At 38.4% G+C, this 21,815-nt stretch overlaps 2 protein-coding genes across 2 annotated transcripts in view; one reads left to right on the top strand and one right to left on the bottom strand.

Moving 5' to 3' along the window:
* Positions 1-15,169, bottom strand: part of SPATA5 (spermatogenesis associated 5) — a 124,623-nt gene extending 109,454 nt beyond the window's left edge. Inside the window, exons 1-9 of the mRNA XM_015811473.2 lie at positions 15,037-15,169; positions 12,027-12,151; positions 11,724-11,881; positions 9,987-10,045; positions 8,322-8,948; positions 7,527-7,656; positions 7,234-7,290; positions 5,899-6,022; positions 4,595-4,850 (exon numbers count right to left, since the gene is read on the bottom strand). Coding sequence (XP_015666959.1) covers positions 4,595-4,850; positions 5,899-6,022; positions 7,234-7,290; positions 7,527-7,656; positions 8,322-8,948; positions 9,987-10,045; positions 11,724-11,881; positions 12,027-12,151; positions 15,037-15,169 — 1,669 coding nt within the window. The remainder of the gene's footprint in view (positions 1-4,594; positions 4,851-5,898; positions 6,023-7,233; positions 7,291-7,526; positions 7,657-8,321; positions 8,949-9,986; positions 10,046-11,723; positions 11,882-12,026; positions 12,152-15,036) is intronic.
* Positions 15,170-17,212: 2,043 nt separating this feature from the next.
* NUDT6 (nudix hydrolase 6) overlaps positions 17,213-21,815 on the top strand; it is a 17,006-nt gene continuing 12,403 nt past the window's right edge. Inside the window, exons 1-2 of the mRNA XM_015811461.1 lie at positions 17,213-17,472; positions 20,486-20,689. Of these exons, the coding sequence (XP_015666947.1) occupies positions 17,241-17,472; positions 20,486-20,689 (436 nt within the window). The 5' untranslated portion in view covers positions 17,213-17,240. The remainder of the gene's footprint in view (positions 17,473-20,485; positions 20,690-21,815) is intronic.

The raw sequence follows: 21,815 nt of genomic DNA, 5'->3' as shown, positions 1-21,815 counted from the left end.
CCATTCTGGGCGTTCTATGAGAAAAAAAACCCTGAGTTTGCATACACACTTGATTTTCCTCAGGGACCAGTATTTCTCCACAATGTTCCTATGAGATAGGTTCAACTAAGAGGGACTGACTGGCCCAGAGTTTCTCCTGAGTGTCAATCCATAAGAATTAACTTGAATCTGGAACTCTCCACTTTTAGCCCAATCCTTTAACCTATACCATGCTCGGACCCCACTGTGATTTCCTTTTGTCAAATTCAGGGGAAAGGAAACGGAAATAGGCTAAGGCTAAAAAAGCCAGTAATGATGTAATAGTTGACATCAGGCTAGAAACTGGAAGGACATGAGTTCTTGTTCCACCTTAGACACAAAGCCACTTGATGACTTGGGCTAGTCACTTTCTCTCAACTCTAGGAAGGAGGCAATGGTAAACCACTTCTGAAAAAAACTTGCCAAGAAAATTGCAGGGATCTGTCCAGGAAGCTTCCAAGAATTGAACATAATTAAACAGAAAAGAAAAAAAAGGCTAAGGTATATTATTTGGTTCTAGCCAGCATGATTTCTTTGAAACTTCTCCATAATTAACACAAACAGATAATGAGATGTTTATAAGAATGCTTTTGAAAACAATAGAAGAATAGATGCCATCTTAAAACTATTCAGTGAAAGCAAGTTTTCATTTTTGAGCAACAGCAGGTACTGTGGGCAGTTTATTATTCAGCACTAGGAAAGCTCATCTTCTTTAGCCAAACACTTTATAGAAGTTTTCCTGTGAAATGACCAAATCTTGTAACAATTACAATAGACAGTTGTAAGGTAAAAAGGCAAGAGAAACACTGCATTCAATTTAATGCTGCCTTGTATTCTGATACATTAATGCCAATATTAGTACTATTATCTGAGAATGCCATCCCTAATAGCAGTAACATATAAATAGGCAGTAACATCTGATTAGACATAGTCAATTTGTTCCTTGTTTATACTTTTAAAATGAGGAAATCAATCAATCAGAATAGAGCTGAAGGGACCTTCGAAGTTTTCTAATCCAACCGCTTACTCAAGCAGGAGACCCTATACCATTTCAGACAAGTAACTGTCCAGTCTCTTCTTAAGAACCTCCAGTGATGAAGCACCCACAGCTTCTGATGGCAAGCTGTTCCACTGGTAAATTGTTCTAACAGTCAGGAAATTTCTCCTTAATTCCAGGTTGCTTGTCTCCTTGATTAGTTTCCATCCAGTTTCTTGTCCTGCCCTCTGGTGCTTTGAAAAATAAGTGGACCCCCTCCTCTTTGTGGCAACCTCTCAAATACTGGAATACTGTTATCATGTCCCCCCCCCCCAGTCCTTCTTTTCTCTAGACTAGCCAAACACAAATCCTGCAACCATTCTTCATATGTTTTTGTCTCCAGGCCTTTAATCATCTTAGTTGCTCTTCTTTACACTTTTTCCAAAGTCTCAACATATTTTTGTAATGTGGGGACCAAAACTGGATGCAGTATTCCAGGTGTGGCCTTACTAAGGCTTTATAAAGCAGTACTAATATTTCATGTAATTTTGATTCTATGCCTCTGTTTATACAACCAAGGATTGTATTAGCTTTTTTGGCTGCTGCCACACACTGCTGGCTCATATTTAAGTGATCATCCACTAGGACTCCAAGGTACCTCCCACAGTTACTGTTTTTGAGCCAGGTTTCACCTAATCTGTACTTGTACCTTTGGTTTTTCCTGTCTAAGTGTAAATTCTTGTTTTTTTTCCACATTAAATTTCATGTTGTTGGATAGGGCCCATTGTTCAAGTCTGTCAAAATCTTTTTGGATCCTGAGCTTGCCTTCTGGGTGTTGGCTATTCCTGCCATCTTAATGTCATCTGCAACTTTGATGAGTTCCCCTTCTATTCCCTAATCCAAGTCATTTATGAAGATATTGAAGAGTACTGGGCCTAGGACAGAACCTTGCGTTACCCCACTGCTTACTTCCCTCCATGTAGATGTAGTACTGTACCATTAAGGATGACTCATTGAGTTTGGTTTGTCAGCCAGTTATAAATCCATCTGGTAGTGATGTTGTCTATCCACATTTTTCTAGCTTACCAAGAAGTAGATTGTGGTCTATTTTGTCGAATGCCTTGCTGAAGTCTAAGTATACTATGACCACAACATTTCGCTAGTTTACTAATTTAGTCACTTTGTCAAAGAATGAAATAAGATTGGTTTGGCATGATCAATTTTTAACAAACCCATGCTGGCTTTTAGTTATAACTTTATTTGTTTCTAGATGTTCATAGATCTGCTTCTGATTATCTTTTCCAGTATCTTCCCAGGTATTGATGTTAGGCTGATTGGTCTGTAGTTTCCTGGGTCTGTTTTTTTTTTCTTTTTTGAAGATGGGGACCACATCAGCTCTTTTCCAATCCTCAGGTAATTCCTCAAGTAATTCCAGGATTTTTGAAAGATATAATACAATGGTTCTGAGATAACATTTGCCAGCTCCTTCAGAACTGTCTTTTACAGTTATGTTTTTGGTAGGTTGGGCTATGGTTTCTTTTTGTGTGAAGACTGAGTCAAAGAATGACTTAAGCAGTTCTGCTTTGTCTCTGCTGCCTGTTACTTCCTTGTCATCTTCTCTCTTAAGTGGACCTACTGTTTCCTTGACTTTTTTCTAGTTATTTACATGTTGAAAGCAACTTTTTTTTAATTAACTTTGACTTTTGTTGCAAGTCTTTGTTCATTCTGAGCCTTTGCTTTCCTGACTTCATCTTTGCAGAGTCCGGCTATCTACTGATACTCTGCCTTAGTTATGTGTCCCTTTTTCCATTGTTTGTACTTGTCCTTTTTGTCTTTCAATTTATCATATAAAAGTATATTTGGACAATGAATTAAGTACAGTGAGACATGGAAAATGACACAACTATTTAAGTATATGTTTGGTGTAATTTACAAGTTCCATTTTCAATCAAATTTCTATGCAATGGGCTTTAGAGTATTACTTTGTATAATTAGGGTTCAATACCATCAAAACACAATTCATTATAAAATATGTTATGCAGAATTATTGCAGAAATATAGACAATTTCAATTAATGAAAAATTAACAGGCAGCATCTTGGAAGCATCAATTCTGTGGAACATATCTATTTATATATCATGGCTATATATATTATTAAAACGTTACAGATACAGTTATAGATGCAAAGGAAGGGTTACCATTTTAAAAAGTCAGGAATAATATTTAAAGCAATCCACTTCTTATATATATTGGTAAGAGGCACAATTATATGTAAGGTTGTGCAGATTTTATTTCTTGGAGTATGATGCATATTAGAATACATTACGTAAAACTATCCTTAAAATTTTTACCTCGGGTCAGTTTTACTAATGATTTACTATTTTGCAATGACAAAGGAAATTGTATAACTTATCCATGTGTTTTCAAATCTTATAATATCCCAATTTTCCTACTTTATAAAACTATTAACTCTGATGTAGGGTTTTCCGAGATTCCTTTTACATGAAAAACAGTTTAAAAACATATCTGCATGAAATGTTATTTCCTACCTCTAGAGGTCAGTTCACTGTAGCTAAAGAAAGTATTGAGCAATTTATTTAATTCATATCCAAATTTTAACTGACCTTGATGTATATTTTTAAAAAAGCAACTTGAAGATATGCTATTATATGACATTATTTAAAGCATTTCCATTTTAAACATTATTTTGCTCACTTTATATACAATAGAAAACAAGCTAAGTCCTGAGCATATTCACATTATGAACACAGACTTGTGCTTGACATAATGTTCTGTTCTATCTATGTTACAAAATCTCTGCTAATCTGATCTCATATATAGTCTTTAGTGAACAAATTTTGCCCAAAATAAACCTTTCCACATAGATTTTTCTCTATAGTCTGCTATATTGAGCCATGGTGTTAGTAAAATGTTGAACATTAGACACAAGTCATGTAAACAAGATGCATTCATTCCACTCAGCACAGATCAATTCTCATTCAAGTGTTAAAAGGATTCCAATGGTTATATTTTTTAAAATTAATTATATTTAAATAATCTTCCACCCAAAGTATAGATACCATGCCTTAGTAAATATGCACAGATAATGATTTGTTATAAGTGAATAATGATATCTAAATACTAAAGCAGCGGTTCTCAACCTATAGGTCGCGACCCCATTTGGGGCCGATCGACCATTTCACGGGGGTCGCCAAGCAAGGCTATCCGCCATTTTTTTTGTCCGCCATTTTTTTCCCCTTTTCCGGCGGGTGCCTTATCTCCCTTGGGCTGGGCCAGCTGGTGGTCGGCCTGCTCCGTCTCTGCCGCTTGCCAGCTACGCCTTGGCCGGCACAGGGGGCGGAACCACGCATGCGCGGCGCTCCCGGGCAGGGAAAGTCCTCGACTTACGACCGGTTGGGTAGTCCTCGACTTACGACAGGTTTAGTCCTCAACTTACGATCGGTTTAGTCCTCGACTTACGACCGGTTTTGTCCTCGACTTACGACCAGTTGGGGGTCACGGCATTAAAAAGGTTGAGAACCACTGTACTAAAGTCATCTCAGTTACACTGATGTTCAGTGTGAAGCACACTTAGCTTACCTGCTTCCTTGCACAGGGCTGCTAGGTCTGCTCCTACGTACCCATGGGCACTGTCTGCCAGTTGAGTCAAATCTGATGCTGTCAATGAGTGAGGAGTCTTACTGAGAACCTTCCTTAAGATGTCTAGTCGATCTTGAGAATTGGGAACTCCAATTTCTATCTCTTTATCAAAACGTCCTGGTCTGCGCAGGGCTGAATCTAGTGCATGAGGGCGATTGGTAGCTCCAAGAACTAAGAGCTGCCCTTGATTATCTTCCTAAAAACAAAACAGTTTTATTGAAAACAGGTTTACTATAAGTTGAAGAAATGAATAGTACTGTAAAGTAAGCATCAGGTTAAAGACAGATAAGGCTAAGGTATCTTTTTAAAGCAGCCGTGATATTTCACAAAATATCAGCAAGAACTTCTCATTAAGTCCACAGTCCAGTATACATGTAAAGAGATTTGGTTCTTTTTCAAGGTAACACTAAACTTATTGAAACAATGATCTTGCTTTCTAAAGAGTTATAAAAATATTAGTTAAACAAGGCTCAGGGAATTTATTAACACATATTTTATATAATTCTTGAAAAACTCTCTACTAGCTGATTCATATTTGCCACAGATTAAAACAATCAGGGTAATGCAGCAATTTGGATCAGAAATGAAGCTCCAAAGAAGGTGCGATGAGATCCAACATCCCAGGAAAATATATCTTTCAGCTAAAGACCTGGCATCACAGTGTGACAAGATGTTTTGGTACAAATAGTGTGTCATGATTTACTTAACTCACGTACAAATTTTTCTGGGATCTCATGGCTACCAGCAGATCATACCTTTTTTTTAAAAAAAAAAAAAGGCAACAGGAGTAGCCTGTGTACACATGCCCTTTCCAAAGCAGCCCTTGGCTTCAGATCCAAAATACAGATGCTTAAAACAACTTAAGGTGGCCTCAGTTCCTTTAAAGGGAAGGCTACCTTCTGGTTTGAACTGGGGATCTAAGTAACTTTAAGATTTTAATAAGATGTACCATTCACTATGGCACAATTTCCAGCCATTCAACACTGCGGTGTCTTCACATCATGAACTATTTCTGGACTCTACCACCTAAGCAATGTAGCTCAATCATAACACCTTCCATAGCCGGAACAACATATGAGGCACATCTATACTGCTATGCAATGTAAGCTTCCATTTCATAATCTGGAATCATCATTGAAAAATAAATTTTGTCCCAAAACATTCTCGGGCATAACTTCTAGTATACATTACCAATTGTGCTCCAGAGTCACAGACGGGATGAGCAAAGAGACAAAGAGACTTACTGATCCAATGCCATCCATCAGCGTTAACAATGAAGCTACAATTCTTTTTTCAACTTCGTTCTGGGCTTCTTCTCTCTTTGGACAGAGTGCATCAATTTCATCAATAAATATAATGGATGGCCGCCTTAACAAAAATGGGAAATAACATGTTTCTTGGAATACACAAATTAAAAGGGAAATAATAGCATATATCTTATAATATGCACACTAGAATAAATATGCATATAAAATGAAAAAGTAAAGGCATCCTCAAATTAAACTCAATGTCTAGAGACTGTATGGGCATATCCTACTTTTCAAACCATTATTGCCTTCTTCTAGGGCATTTTTTTCAATGTCATCTACTGGCTTGTTACTTTGTGGTAGCCTCCCATCAAATTACTGATCGGGCCCAACTCTGCTTAACTTTTTCAAGATCAACCAAAACTGTTGGGTGTTGCCACCTGCTATGACACTCAATAATCTCACTGAATAATTCAAATATTCAACTGATTGCAGTATTTCATGGTAGAGTTAAGAGAATAAGAATGTATCTTAAAACAATGTATATATTCCAACACTAAATATAGACCAAAATTTGGAATACACATTCTTTAACCATCATAGAAATAAAGAGAGATTATTCTTCCTCAAAACATGAAAGCAAAATGTAACCCCAATGAAAATACAAACCAAGATACAATGGCTATGAGAACAGTCTGGCAAACTGACATTTATAAATTTCTACTAATTATCCTGGGGTATGGGCTTTTATATCCATCCATCCACCCACCCACCTACCTAACCACCCACCCACCTACCTACCTTCCTAGGTAAGCAATATGATCCTTATGAGCACCAATCAGCCTACAATTGCTGTCCATCAGCCAAGTTGACCCACATGACTTAATATTTTCAAAAATATTATTCTAACTAAAAATAGCAAATGGGAATCTGATATTCAGCAAAACAAATTCCAGCCTTTGGCATCATTTTTACTTAGAAGAATGCCTCTGGACTAAGCTGCATGTTCATTTTTTAGAAATGTTGGTGGATGTAAGTCAGTGCTTTCTTTAGAAGAAACTCCATCTGCCCAAGAAGGACAAAGCTAAGTTGAAGTACTAGAAAGAATGTTCTGAAGATAGAAAAGTTGGTAGGGAAGAATCTTAGTAGTTTGCCTTCTAGATAATAAACATTTTATGAGCACACCTGACATTTTTAAATAGAGAAACTGCCTCTCTTGCAACTATTTTATGAGAGCTCACAAAATTCTAAATATGCCATTAGAGCAAAAAAGTTACCTATTCCTTAAATTAAACCATCTGAAGTAACTTCACTGAAAGAATAGAAGCATACCGTAAAGAGGCTTCAGAAAATATCTGTCGTAGCCTGGCTTCACTTTCTCCATAAAATCTACAAGAAAATCAAATATGATTCAATGGCAAAGGTCTCATACAGTTCCCTATATAGGTACATTATTGTGTCAACATCTTGATATAAATACATCATCGGTTCTTCATTTCTATTTACAGATGTAGCTATATCCTATTTGGGTAGCAAAGAAGCCCTGTATTTTAAAAACAGTAAGTACACTGCTAATTTAAATTTAGATAAAGCAAGGCTGAAATAAATCAATGAAGGGCACTTACTTGCTTATTATTTCTGGACCATTAACTGTACAGAAGTTAGCTTCAATCTCATTTGCAATTGCTCTGGCTAGCAAGGTCTTGCCTGTACCCGGAGGACCATATAATAGCACTCCTCTTGGAGATGGAATTCCTTCAGAGTCACACATGAACAACAAAGAACTGTAGTTAATTCTTGGACATTGTAAAACTTGGACAGTTAAAAGTTCATAACTGTGATAATAAAATAATTCCTGCATTAACATTAAATTAATAATGAAATACTGTATTATATATGAAATATGTCATAATTATTTTTAGAAGCATCCCAAATAGCAGTTCTACAGAACTGAGCATCAACAGCACAATTTTTGTTACTTATAGCCATTTTAACTTCTACTATATATTTCTTTAAACTTAAAATAATTGAAAAGAGGATTTGTGTAAATTTTTATAAATTTTAGTAGCTTTTAAAAGCCATGCAAGTCACTTTCCTGAATGGATCTTTAAAGAAAGCTGCCAAACTTTAAGAGAAGCATTTTGGATAGCACCACAGAAAAACTGTTGTAAAAGACTGATTCAGACTACTAACTCCTTCCAGGTTATTCAACAAGCTATAGTTAAGCAAAACATGACAGAAAAAAGATAATTAAATCATTGTTTAGTACTTGGGCTGGTAAAACAACATATTAAAAGTAGTATAAGATCTGCCATTTGAAGAAAAACAAATACATTTAAACTGTGTCTTACATTATTTGACAGGGTTACCAAATGAAAAATAGTAAATTATAGCATACTTTTATACCATAAATTTCCTACCATATTTCCTAAATAGATCAGGCTGCTTCAAAGGAAGTTCAATCATTTCTTTTATAGTTTTCAGCTGGTTACTGAGTCCGCCTATTGAATCGTAAGTAACTTTTGGTTCAAGATTGTATTCTTCTGTCACTTTGGCTTGTGGTTGAATGAAACTGACCCTAGTCCTTGACGATATGAAGTAAAATGTTTCCGAATTCTGTGACAATCCTGTTTTATCAGCCAAAGGTAATTCTTCACCTGCAAAACCTTTCTCACAGTCTTGTGATATGATTGATTCAGAATGAAGGCTAGACCCATCACCATCAAGTATCTCTGCTGGATCAGGACTCAATGTTTCATGCTCCACACTATTTAAAGAAGCATTCATGGATATGTTATGATCCTCATGCTTACATGGAGTACTGGTAGATACTTCACTGTCTGTTATTACTAGTTTTCCAAGCTCAATAGATAAATTGAAATGATGGCTATCCAAATTCTCCAGTGATCGTTCCTGTGGTGTTTTTAAAACATCTTGCATTTGCAGCAACACACCATCCATTCCTTTCACCTTTGTAACCTTTAAGTCACAAGATCGGCCAAAGAAAGTAATTTGCAGGAAATTTCCTGGCAATACTATCTTTCCATCTGTAAAAAGAGATTAAGAAAAGCAATCAGATTTCTCACACAGTCCCCGCTTAAAATATTCCTGCATAAAAGTATATGCTAATAGTAGCAATACATCAAGAAATATAATACAACAGTTCATTTAGTGACTGTTCAAAGTTACGACGGCACTGAAAAATGTGATTTATGACTGTTTTTCAGTTACGACCTTTGCAGCATCCCCATGATCATGTGATCAAAATTCAGATGCTTGGCAATTGGTTCATATTTATGACAGTTGCAGGGTCACGTGATCCCCTTTTGTGACCTTGACAAGCAAAGTCAATTGAGAAGGCAGATTCACTTAGCAACTGGATTACTTAACAACTGCGGTGATTCACTTAACAACTGTAGCAAGAAAGGTCGTAAAATGGGGCAAAACTCATTTAACAAATGTTTTACTTAGCAACAAAATTTTGGGCTCTATTGTGTTCATAAGTCGAGGACTACCTGTAATTTTCAAAACAAAAGCAATGATCTTGGTGATTTAACTATCAGTTCTATAGCCTTGGTAAGTTTTAACAATAAAATAATTGTTAGTCCTTTAAAAGCCCCCTGAAGCAAGAAATGAAATCAAAATAGGGACATCATATCCTTCTCTTATACTTGCTTTTGGCATCCAAAATTACCGGTAATTTACTTTGATAAATTAAGATACACAGAAAATTAGACTACATGGCATAGAAATCCAACAGAAAAGCTCACAAAGGTTAGTTTTAACAAAGCACACCTATAAGTCTGTTTTGAGGTCAGAACCACCTATTTTGGAACAGCACTTTTCTTCTTAAGAGAATATTCTATGCACTTTAAAAGGCAGCCTCTTCAGATTGGATAGTTATAAAGTTTCAAATGCAGTATTTTTCCCTATTCTTGATACTCTTAATCCAGAGTGAGTGTATTGGATCTCTGTAAAATTCAGAAACCCAAAACGTTTGACTACAGACAGACAGAAGTTTATATGTACCGTATTTAATATCTAAAACTATAATATAAACCAGAAAACATAAACTAAACCCATACCTAAGTTTCTTAAGAGGCTAATGGACAAGTCTTCAGTACTGATACAGTCATCTTTAACCCTATGAAAAAAATAAATTAAATAATCCTTCTTAAAATTTAATAAATATCATTATTTCAAGAACACCAAATGTACTCCAATGTAAGAACTAAATTAAACTCCTGCAAAAGCAACTTCATACAGCAATTCTCATCCATAAATTTGTTATATTGGTTCTTAGCATCACCACGTGGACTCATAGAAACTACTGCAGTCTCTGCAATTTAATGCATAGATTCTTAAATCCAAGCCCTAAAAAATCTTTTGTATAACAGAAATTACTAAGCTAACATCAGTAGGGAGTGCACTAAATGTAGTTATCTATCTATCTATCTATCTATCTATCTATCTATCTATCTATCTATCTATCTATCTATCTATCTATCTAATCTATCTAATCAACCTACCTCCCTACTATAGTAATTCTGGCTAAATGTCAAGCCAATCTAAAATCAGCAATATAAACTTTGTCAATATTCTTATATTGATGCTTCTTCTTTCCCTGACATCTCAAGAAGACCAGTAGTTTCACTTAATATTTCTGGTTATTTTCTTTCCAAGACAGCCTCTGCTGCACCAGATTAGTTTTATATAATGTTGCCATCTTGGGATAAGCCATTACAGGTTAGAAATTTCTCAAGAGAATTTTGGAAGCATTATCTGGGGAGATTCTAAAGATGGAAACCAAAGATACAAGAGAAAAAAATCTAGGGAATTTACACAATGAGAGAAATTTAAAAAAAAAAACATCCAGGAAGCAAATGGAGAAAAGAATATCATTCTTCAACAGTCAAATAGCAATGTTAATCTAGCAGAAGATCCGTCAGATATGAGACTTTGAAATTCGTCTCCTTCAAATCCAGAATGCACAAACCCCAAGAGATTTTAAATGGACATCTCATTAATTAAATTTCTTTCTTTTTATCTTGTTACTTACAACCCTAGAATTACCCAAACTACTGTATTTTACAGATTGCAGCCTTCCTTTTAAAGTTTGGTCCTTGTTTCATATGGTTTATAGCCACTGATATTTTTACTTGATATTAAACACACAAGAACACTTTCATACCATCAATCCTTGAACCCACATACCATAGTTCTCTACATAGCAAGACTGCTTGTGTACCAAGTTAGTTAATTACAGTTAATCCAACCCATGCCTCCAAATGAGAATTCCATTCAGAGTCATCTGAACTGTGAGATAGATGGCAAATACATTTGATAAAAAAACAAGAAGCATTCCAATTCCTTACAGCAGCTTTAAGAGCAAAGTGTCTATAATCTAAGCTTTCTGAAAGGAGTTACACTTTACAGAATTACACTACATATAATGTACTTTATTTAGCAATTCAGATTTGAGTTACAAAGATATTCTATAGAGTAAGAGAGAAGGTGCATAACACAAATATATCTGCTCTTCATATCTGCCATGGGCTCTCAAGAAAAGACAAAGTTGCTTTAAAGTGCTACAGTTGTGCCTTCCACATGCTCTAAACTTCTCTTTCAGAACTGAGATCTGAAGCAGGGCAAATGTCCTGGCATGCAATGCCACAGTTTTAAATATAAGGAAAACTTAGGTCTTTAAAATAAATTTCATTATGATCACATGAAACTTCTTCATCACAACATTCACCAAAAGTCACAATAAATTGGAAATCTGACCATAGGTAATAATGTAAAATGCATGGATATCAACATACCCTAGCTTTACTTCCACTTCCTCTGCCTGAATTACAGCACCAGTCACAGGCTGGACAAAGACCGTATCACCAGGTACCACTTTTAGATTCTTCTGTGTAATTGCATTTAAGCCAATTTTTTTACCAGGGAAGCCTGCAACAGGCCATGCTGTGCAAACCTAACCAAAACAATAGAAAATATAATTTAAAAACAATCTATCCAGTGTTATCCCTTTCAAGAAAAATAAAATAAAATACACCATTACATAAACAAATACATGTATGCATAAATACACATAGAATTGATAAGAAAACAAACACCACCTCTTGCTTCCCATTTGTACTTGTAAGCAGCACTGGACGCCCTATAGAAATATTTGCCAGCTTCATGTTGTTGAGCGCCAATTGCACAAAAGTTCCTCTATATATTTTGGGGACTTTGTCATCTTCTAAAATTAAAGAGAAAAACACAATTATACATGTAATTATCATTTGGTTGATCTAAAATCTTGAAGAACAAAGTCCACATTTTTTCTTTAAAGTCAATATAAGAACAGAATATGATAGGCAATATCCGTGTTTCCCCGAAAATAAGACTGGGTCATATATATGTAATGGGGCAGGAGAGCACCTGTCGCACCGGTGCCACCACGAGGTGAAGCGAGGCAGGTGAGGGGGTGGAGCTGTCCTGCACCCGCTTACCTCAGGGCCCCTGCAGTCAGGCCACTCCCCACTCAGTGATCTCCCCCCGCCCATTCAATGACCCAGCTGCCCGCCCACCTCTTCCCTTTCACAACACTCCCGACCTGGACTGCCATGTTATGGAGGATGGGCGGGGGATGCTCGGTCGTTTTACCTGATCCCCCTCTGCCATTTCAGAACAGGGGGAAATGACGGCACATCAGCTGTGTCAGCCACTGGAGGGGCTTTCTTTGGGCCCCGCCACCACCTCCTCTGCCTGTTTGGCTCCTGCAGCACTGTGTCGCACTGCCTGCTGCCTGTTCGCTACCTGTATTTTATACTTTCAATGACAGCAGCTTTGGAGGCTGGTGGTAGGCTCTCTGCATTGTCCCTGGGCTGGCAGTTTTGGCCACTGGCCACCTTCATGGCTCTGTTCACACAACCACGGGAGAGTTGGTGACTGGAGTTAGGGTGGCACGGTCTTTGGAGCACCCCCACTGCCAGCCCTGGTATAACTCTTTTGTAGCTGTGTGGGCAGAGACACGAAGGTGACTGGTGGCGAAACTGCCAGCCCAGGGACGATGCAGAGAGCCTACCACCAACCTCCAAAGCTGCCATTGAAACCATAAAATACAGGTGGCGAACGGGCAGCAGGCAGCACGACGCAGCCCTGCAGGACCCAAGCGACAGGCGGAGGAGGAGGTGCCAAGCAGGTGATCCGAGTGGCAGAAGCCTTTTCCAGGCCCCGGAGCCCCGATCCAGCTTCTGAAGGCATGCCGAAGCATCCCCCAGCTTCGGTTTGGTTCTCTGTTGCAGAGAATAGAGGCCTAAAGAACCATGAGATCCCGCAAGATCAGTAGTGTGAGATCTCACTCCACTGATCTCGTGTCATCTTGCGTTATTTTAGGCCTCCATTCTCTGCAAACAAACCGAAGGCCTGGAGTAGCCAAGAAAGCGAAGATTCTCCATCTCCGCAGGGTGAGTACTGAAGGCCTGGTGCCTAGGGAGACCCGTGGCGGGGGCGGGGAGGGAGGGAATAACCCCCAGGTGAGTGTTGCACAGCAGTCACTTGTAAGGATGAACGACTGCTGTGGTGCTGCAATACTCGTAATTTCAGGAGTTGCTTGTAAGCACTAGGGGGCGCTCATAACGTAACTTTGAATGAGCGTTAAATGAATGGTCGTAACTATATGAATTTATTTGAGCTAGGACAGTGGTGGCGAACCTATGGCACAGGTGCCAGAGGCGGCACTCAGAGCCCTCTCTGTGGGCACACGCGCTGTCACCCCAGTCCTAGGCTTTCAACTAGGTTTTATAAAACCTTTTCGCTTTAGGCCTCCGCTGCCGTGTGCAAAAAAAAAAAAAGGTTCAATCAATCAGTCGATTTCAACTTATCACGGGAAAAAAAGACCTTGCAAAGTTGGAATTGATTGATTTGAACTTTTTAGTCCCACCCAGTCTGCCGTTACCACCGCAGCCATGCCCACCCAATGGGCCACACACACCCCAATTGGCCACACCAAGCCAATGGGCCACAAACACCCGGCACCCGACGATGCATAAGTGGATTTTGGGTTGCAGTTTGGGCACTCGGTCTCTAAAAGATTCGCCATCACTGAGCTAGGAGCATTACCTATAATGTATTCATTGGGCAACAAGAGCACACTGTTGTAGAATCCAACTCTTTTTTCCTTCTTTTAAGGACATAACTGGTATCTTCCAAAAGATCACTATATGTTAGACATTATGCAGGCAGGTATATTATGTTGGAGCCAGGGGCCTTGTCCCAAAGCAGTTCAAGTCAAAATCGCCACACGTAATAGTACCCAACAACTGGAAGGAAAGGCATGGAAGATGCTTGAAACAACCTAAATAAGCAAAAAGGAATTTGGCATATCCCAACCCCTAACTGTGACATTCCATAACTGAGAAATCACAGAAAATTCTCATGGCATGAACTGTTTTGGAAAAATGATAAGCTATTTAAAACTGGAGCATCTAATTACAACTTTAAGCTACTGTACTCCTGAACTGAACTGAACTGAACTGATGATGAGTTGAATATAACATTCTGATATCTTTGGCTTTTCCAACAGAAAGTGAGGATGAGATCTACATTTGTCCTAAATTTGTACTACAAAAATTAAATTTGTCTTCCATCTAATGCAGTCCCAGCTACCTGCAACGTTCAACACAGAAATTAAAAAAGAATAACAGCTTTATATTAAACATTGCAAAAAAAAAAAAAAAGGATGATCACTGACATTTTAAACATTGCAAAAGAAAAAGAAAAAAGGATGATCACAGACATGCAAACAGCATCTGGGAGTCTCTGTGGCTTAATAGTCGGGTATTTGATTTGGACGGGGGTTCCCAGAATTTTGAGTGCCAACTCAACCCGTTCAGGGAATGAACCGCTCCGTATATTTCCGTATATCGCAGATATCTCTTAAGATAACAGCTATTATCTTATGGAGTGATGCTATAACTGCTACAAGAATCTTGCGGGAGTCACATGCTTCTGTCGCAATAATCCGAATGACTGTCCTACGCTGCCTGTATTCCTCGATGCTTTCCCAACCTAGCCTACCTTACAGGCTTGTTGAGAGCATGAACGATCCCCGCGAACTCGCGCACGTTACCAGCATCCTACCCTTGTCCAAAAAGTCTGCAGCCGACAAACTCTGCCACCCGAGGTGTTCTTGGGTTGCGTCTCGGTCGTCAAGAGTCGAGTCCTTTTCCGAAGGAGGCCGTTTTTTGCTTTTCCTCTTGCTGAAAGAGGACATTGCAATAATTCAGCGAAACTAGCAAGCCGAGGCAGCGCCGCTTTAATCGCATTTGGACCACGAGAGCGGCTTCTTCCCCGGAAGACAAAATTCGCTCGAAGAGATATTAACGAGTTAGAGAACATCGATTCAAGACCGACTATGCAGAATGATCCACAATTATTAAAGTACTGAGAAACTAGGTTTCAAGCGCTACCAAAAGCCGCTCTATCTCCTCGAGGCGTTTTTAAAAAGCCAAATGTTCCTGATTACAATCTAAAAGAAATTCGAATACTAATGACTTTTTCTTTTATTTTCAGGAGTTACACCGAGTATCACTCTCAATTTTTAGAGTCTAGGGATGCTCAGTAGCCGGGAGCGGATGTTGTTCTGCTAATGTATCTCTATGGATAACCCACAGTTGCGGCTATGTTCAATGTAATGCCGGAAGTCTTTCCGAAATGCAGCTCTTTGAGAAACTTCGCTTTATTTTCCCCAACGTGGATATGATTGCAATGCTATTCGTTTCGTCACTTCCTGATTAAATTGTTTATTCAACTATCTCGGGCAGAAATTATAACTTTAAATAAGATTAATTGCAGGTGATAAAATCTTAACCCCGCGTATTAAATTATATGATTAGCTGCACTGTTCTTTGTGGAATTTGTTTCTAGTTAACCCTATTAGTATTAGATTAAGTTTTGGAGTATAATCGTATACCGTGCGCTCAATCTGAAACGAATTTCAGATTAGCGGATGTTAAATCACAGCCTCAATCTGAAATATTTACTCAAAATTAATTTAACCTAAATATTTCCCAGAACTCAGTTCTGATTAATTTCATTAGCGTTCTGAGGCATTTGTTCTAGATTAGGTTCTCTTTTTCTGTCTGCTCATTGCTATTATATTGCTTATTAGAATTTTATAAAACAGGCATATAATGCAAAATTGTCATCGTGTGTGGAGGTACTCTCTGAGCTGCACTGGTTGTTTGCAGACGTTTCATTATCTAATCATGCTGATGATATTACCCTGTCAGGTAATGAAACATCTGCAAAGAAACAACCAGCTCAGAGCAGCAAGGAGTCCACAGTTTAACTTTGAGCCACATATAGCAATCCCATACCGCCCCACATTAGAACATGACAAGCTGTCATTCAGCTAAGATCTAGATGCTGAACAAGGCTTCCTATTCACCAGGACAATGCTCAGGCCATCACAAGATTCAAATCCCATAGGCCAGCTTGGAAAACAACTATTCACTTAACATCTACCCAGTTTAACCCCAAGGATGTTTGCTCTAAAATACTTTCTTGTGGCCTCACCCTTAGGATCCCTCTACCAAGTCACCTGGTTTTGATCTGCCTCACTGTCTGGTTAGAAATTGAACAGAATTAGGTGTGATACTAGAAGTGCCTGCATCAGTGGGGATGGAAAAATTCCCCTTGTGGCGAGTATGGTGCTGATATGCAAACTATTAAACGTACTGTGCAAGATTGCCCAGTGTGTATTCTCTGGTTCCTTAGATACACATGAAACAACGCCAGAGGTAATTGCTTGGATAGCTGAATTGGACATCCAGTTATGAGGCCACTGCTATGGACTGTGTATATATGTTTACTTCTGTCATATTCCCATCATAAATAATATATAAATAAATAGAATAGTAAATAGAATGTATGAAGGAAGAGAAAAATATAGCGTAAGACCAAATCTAGTGCCATAACAAATAGCATTATTAGTCTGGCACTGTCTAGAAGTGTTGGACTTCAACTCCCAGAATTCCTAAAGACTGAAAAATTATGGAACCTAAATCTGACGCAGATTCCAGGAATCAGGAACTCAACACCGGACTCTAATATCATTAATTTTATTATGAAATGCATTTAGTAAATTTATATGGCCGTCCACCTTATGTACAGAGTATATGACAGCCTTTTCCACGGTAGAGAATGGAAAGAAATTTGGAACTGTAAGAAAAGCTTTGACTGAGCCAAGTTTTCCAACTGGAACAGCTCGCACGGAAATCCGGCCTGTGAGTAACTCTACCTCCTTTCTCTTCGCGTTCCTTTGCAGCAGCAACGCAGCCGCCATGGCTGGCTGGGCTGTTTGGTCCGCGCGCAGCCGGCGTTTTCTCTCTTCGCGCTGGCGGCCCCTGCAAGAGCCCGAACTGCGGAGCGGTGTGAGCGGTCACCGACGCCTCTGCGTGGCCGAAACAGGGTTGAAGCCGCGACGGGATAAATTCGGCGGAGTGAGCTTAAACCTGGCTCAGCTGCGCTCTCCTGACAGCCTGGACCAAGCAGCCTTCGGGCGCTGGCTACAGGGCAAGTGCCTTTTGCTGGAAGCTTGTGGGGAAACAGAGGACAGATCACATTCGGACCAAAGGCGAGTGGCCCCGTGCGGTCTCTCCGCTCGCATCTTTTCTAAGGGCTCCACAGCTTCCACGGTGGGATAGATTTAAAAAACACACACACAAAAAAAAAGAACCAGCGTATTTGAATACGTGCAGAATGCCTCTCCCTTCCCCCTCCCCAAATTTCCCTGATAAAACTGCCTCGAAAACAATTTTGGGAACAAAACGTGTGAATGAGCTTGTGGCCAAGTGCTGCTCTTTCCCTGGAAAAGGGAGCACTACTTCTCAACCCAAACTAGCAGATATACTCCATTGAACCGATTAGGTTTAATATTTCTATTTCGTCTACCAAGTGATGCGTGATCGTTATAAGTAAAAGGTGTTTTTTTCCTTATCACTCAACTACTATATCTACACCCACATGTCCACATGTCCACAACTGAGACTGAGAAGTGTGATGTTTGCCAATTAGAAAGGAACTGAAGGAGTGATGTAATTGTTAGTAACAAAATAGAATTGTTGTATTACATACTAGGCACATCATGCTACCGTAGTGAAAAGCTGTAATACAGGGAATTGAGGTTTTAATATGCAATTAAACCAAAATTGCGGTTGCTCTGAATACCATAATAATCAGGTAGTTATTAATAGTTATGAATAAAAATTCATAAAGGTTCTTTCTCATCCATAAGCACTTTTATCCAGTAAATTACTTTAATTTTAGTGGATTTTAGCCCTAGATAAATGGTAGAGCATTACAGGCTGAGAGCAGTTCTAACAGTATTAGAGGAATGAAGTCACAAATCATTCCTCCAGTTCTGAAGAGCATTTTTCTTATACTTGGAATAGTTTTGTTGAATTAGCCTTTTTTTTCAAACCAAAACTGCAAAATAGCAATTTTTTAAGGGCCTAGTTTCGAAGTACCCCCTAACGGTATTAATAATGTTGAGAAATCTCCAATGTTAAACATCCATATTCAATATTTTTTATTAAAATATGCATTTATTTCATTTAGCACATTTGCATCCCCCTGCACCACTAGGGTTTCCCATGTTACAGGGGTATGGGAAATTATTAATTATTAATTACTCTACTTTGTTAATATAATTAAAAATGAGACTGAATATGAGTGAAGAATCCTTAAAGAATTGCTATTCTGTTAATTTTTTTAGCTAGTGCTGTTCTCACATTTTTAAAATGTGTTCATAAAAAAGATGTAAAGTATGTTTGCTAACCTCAAAAATTAATTTCCTAGGTTGCACTATTTTATACAATACATGAAAGAAATGAAAAATAAAATTGCACTGAAATAACATTAGGGCTAAGTAGCACTTCAGGCTGAAAACTAAAAGATACTTTGAAGTGCAAAGAGTGTTTATGTAGCAGCTATCTGCAACACCTTAAACCAGGGGTGTCAAACTGCTGGTCCACTGGCCAGATGTGTCACACCCCATTGCCAGCAATGGCAAAACTGTCTGGATAAGTTGCGCAACATCACGTGACTTCATGAGTTTGATATGTCTGCTTTAAACCAAAACATTTTTTCCCAGCATCAAAATGCAGCTGCAGAAGACACTTACACAATCCCAGTATGAAAATAGCTGCTTCAACACCTCAGTCAAGTGCTACAGGATCATCCCTATATTGCTTTTGAATCTAAAATACTGCACAATACTACAGTTACATAACAAGACCTGGAGGGAGGAAGCAGTGTACCCTAAAGGCAGGCAATAAAGGGATGCATTAACACAGGGGTCCTCAAACTCAGTCCTTTTAGGACTTGTGGATTTCAACTCCCATAATTCCTGGCTGAGGAATTCTGGGAGTTGAAGTCCACAAGTCATAAAAGGGCCAAGTTTGAAGACCCCCTGCATTAACATGATGAAGCTAACACATGGGGGCCAGTTGCCACCAATTAGGTGTTTGATGGCTATGAGAGAAGCAGCTAACCAAATCAACTTGGCAAAGCAGTTGAAATCCTGTTGCATATAAGACCAAATTTAAATAATATGGCTTTAGCCCCACCTTGTTTTCACCTAGACTGGTTGCACCAAGCTCTAGAGTGCTGGAGCTCTTTGGGCTGGTTGCTTCCAGCACTTGCTGTTGTGTTCACAAGCCTATTCTGGAGTTACCCAGATTGCAAGATCCTCAGCTTTTTACTCATGTGTTTATGTCTCTTGTGCAAGCTGCTTCCATTCTACTTTCAAACACCTAATTTCATGCCTGCTGAGCTTTTCTGGCTGCAACAATATCCCTGGGATATGATCTCCAAAGAGCCCTGGGTGCCTCTGTCATATCTGTGTCTTTAAGGTAGGTACACCCTCTTTCCATAAATTTCCACTGATAATATAACTAAAATTTAAGACATTTTATAATGAAATACATGAAATGTTATTTAAATCATTTAAAAACAGATTTCAGATCAAACTGCATCTGCATAATTAGCTGTTTTCTATCTGGTATTTAGATTAGAACTCAAATGAGCGGCTGGTAGCCTCGAGGTGAAGATGCTCGCTTCCCACTCAGACAGTTGAGAGTTCGATCCTAGGCAGCAGCAGATGATTCTGTATTTATTTATTTTATTTATTTATTTTATTAAACTTATATGCCGCCCTTCTCCCAACAGGACTCAGGGCACAAAGAGAAAATATCTGCTGTGAACTCCGTGTAGGCATCAGGAAGGGCATCCAACCATTAAACGCTGAGCTTTACTCAGTCAGCCCAACTCCACCCCAAAACAAAGAGATTAAAAGGGTCGTAAAAAGCAAAAAAATCATATCTGGAGTAGAACTGAAATTCTGAGAGTTTTCAAATTCTGTCTTAGGAGTTGCACCTCGTTATATCTCAGTCTGAGGAAATTTGGACTAATCCCCCCCCCCAATTGTTAAACAATATAAGAGAAATGAAAGGCAGACAGTCAACCACTGATTAAAATGTTTAGCACAGACATTATCAATACTTTTTGCGATATTTTCTTTCTTTAGGTGCTATCAAGCAATGGCGAGCAGAAGGCCACATAGCAGCATGGCTACATGTACCTATACTGCAAAGCAGATTTATAGCTGCTGCCGCAGAGCAAGGCTTTACTTTTCACCATGCAGAATCAGACTCGGCTACACTGGCTCTCTGGTTAGCAGAAGGACATAGCAGACTACCAGTTTATGCCACTCATCAAGTAGGTGTTGCAGGTAAGCACACACACACACACACACACACACACACAAATATAGAATCAAAAATAAGCTTTTACGAAAGGTTAACAGTACAGAATGCCAGGTTGCCACATCTTATTACCCCTAGCATTTTTTGGTGAGCAGGTAAAATAAGAATATCTTAATACAAGCTTGCTATTCCCCCATCTCTTTACTTTATTTGGATATAAGGAGACCTGTGAATTTGCATAATTTTATTTTTATTTATTATATTTTGTATCTCACCTTTATTATGTTTTATATGGAATAGAATAGAATAGAATAGAATAGAATAGAATAAATAGAATAGAATAGAATAGAATATTTGGCCAAATGTGATTAGACACACAAGGAATTTAATTAATATAATATTCTTTCCTCCTATTTGCCCCACAACAATAATTCTGCCAGCTTCCATGCCCAAAGCAAGACTAGAACTCACAGTCTCCAGATTTCTAGACCAGCATTTTAACCTCTACACCATACTGGCTCTTTTATTCTACCTTTTATTTTTATCTATCTTTTATTCTTCCTCTCTCACCCATTATGGAAATTTCTCTGCTTCTTCCATAGTTCAGTTTCAGCAAAGTATGTGAAAACCTAAGGTTGCTACAGTTGAATTCCCAAGCACAAAAACACCAATTTGGATTTTAATATAGCTAAGTCAGTAGAGGGCAGCAAAAACAAAAGATGTTTCTGATTTATTTCTAAGGGCATGTTTGAGCATGTTTTCCTAAAGCATGAAAGATACAGTTCAACATGAATTATCAATAAAATGTTATTTATTTAAGCATGAATCAGCCCTTTTAAGTTCTGCCAAACAAAATGAGAGGGATTGAAACAAAAACTTAAATATACCAACACTATGTGGAAACTGGGGAATTCTATATCAGGTTCTACTGTGCTAATATGGTCTGGTTGTGATAAAATCTTTAGTCCAAAAGTGAGCATTATGTGCCCTCTACATGTCTGCTATTAGATATAGTGGGATTTGAAGTCCAAATTTGTTGCCTACTCCTCTTTTTCATAATTTCCTGTTGACATAGTGGCTTGTTTAAAACTGTTTAAATTGGAAAGTTTGGATGACCTGGTGAATTTGTTATTAAAAAATAGAAGAGACTTC

The sequence above is a fragment of the Protobothrops mucrosquamatus genome, unplaced genomic scaffold, assembly GCF_001527695.2.
Source record: "Protobothrops mucrosquamatus isolate PMUCROS unplaced genomic scaffold, P.Mucros_1.0 scaffold_50, whole genome shotgun sequence".
NCBI classification, from domain to species: domain Eukaryota; kingdom Metazoa; phylum Chordata; class Lepidosauria; order Squamata; family Viperidae; genus Protobothrops; species Protobothrops mucrosquamatus.
This window is presented reverse-complemented; position numbering and strand designations above follow the sequence as displayed.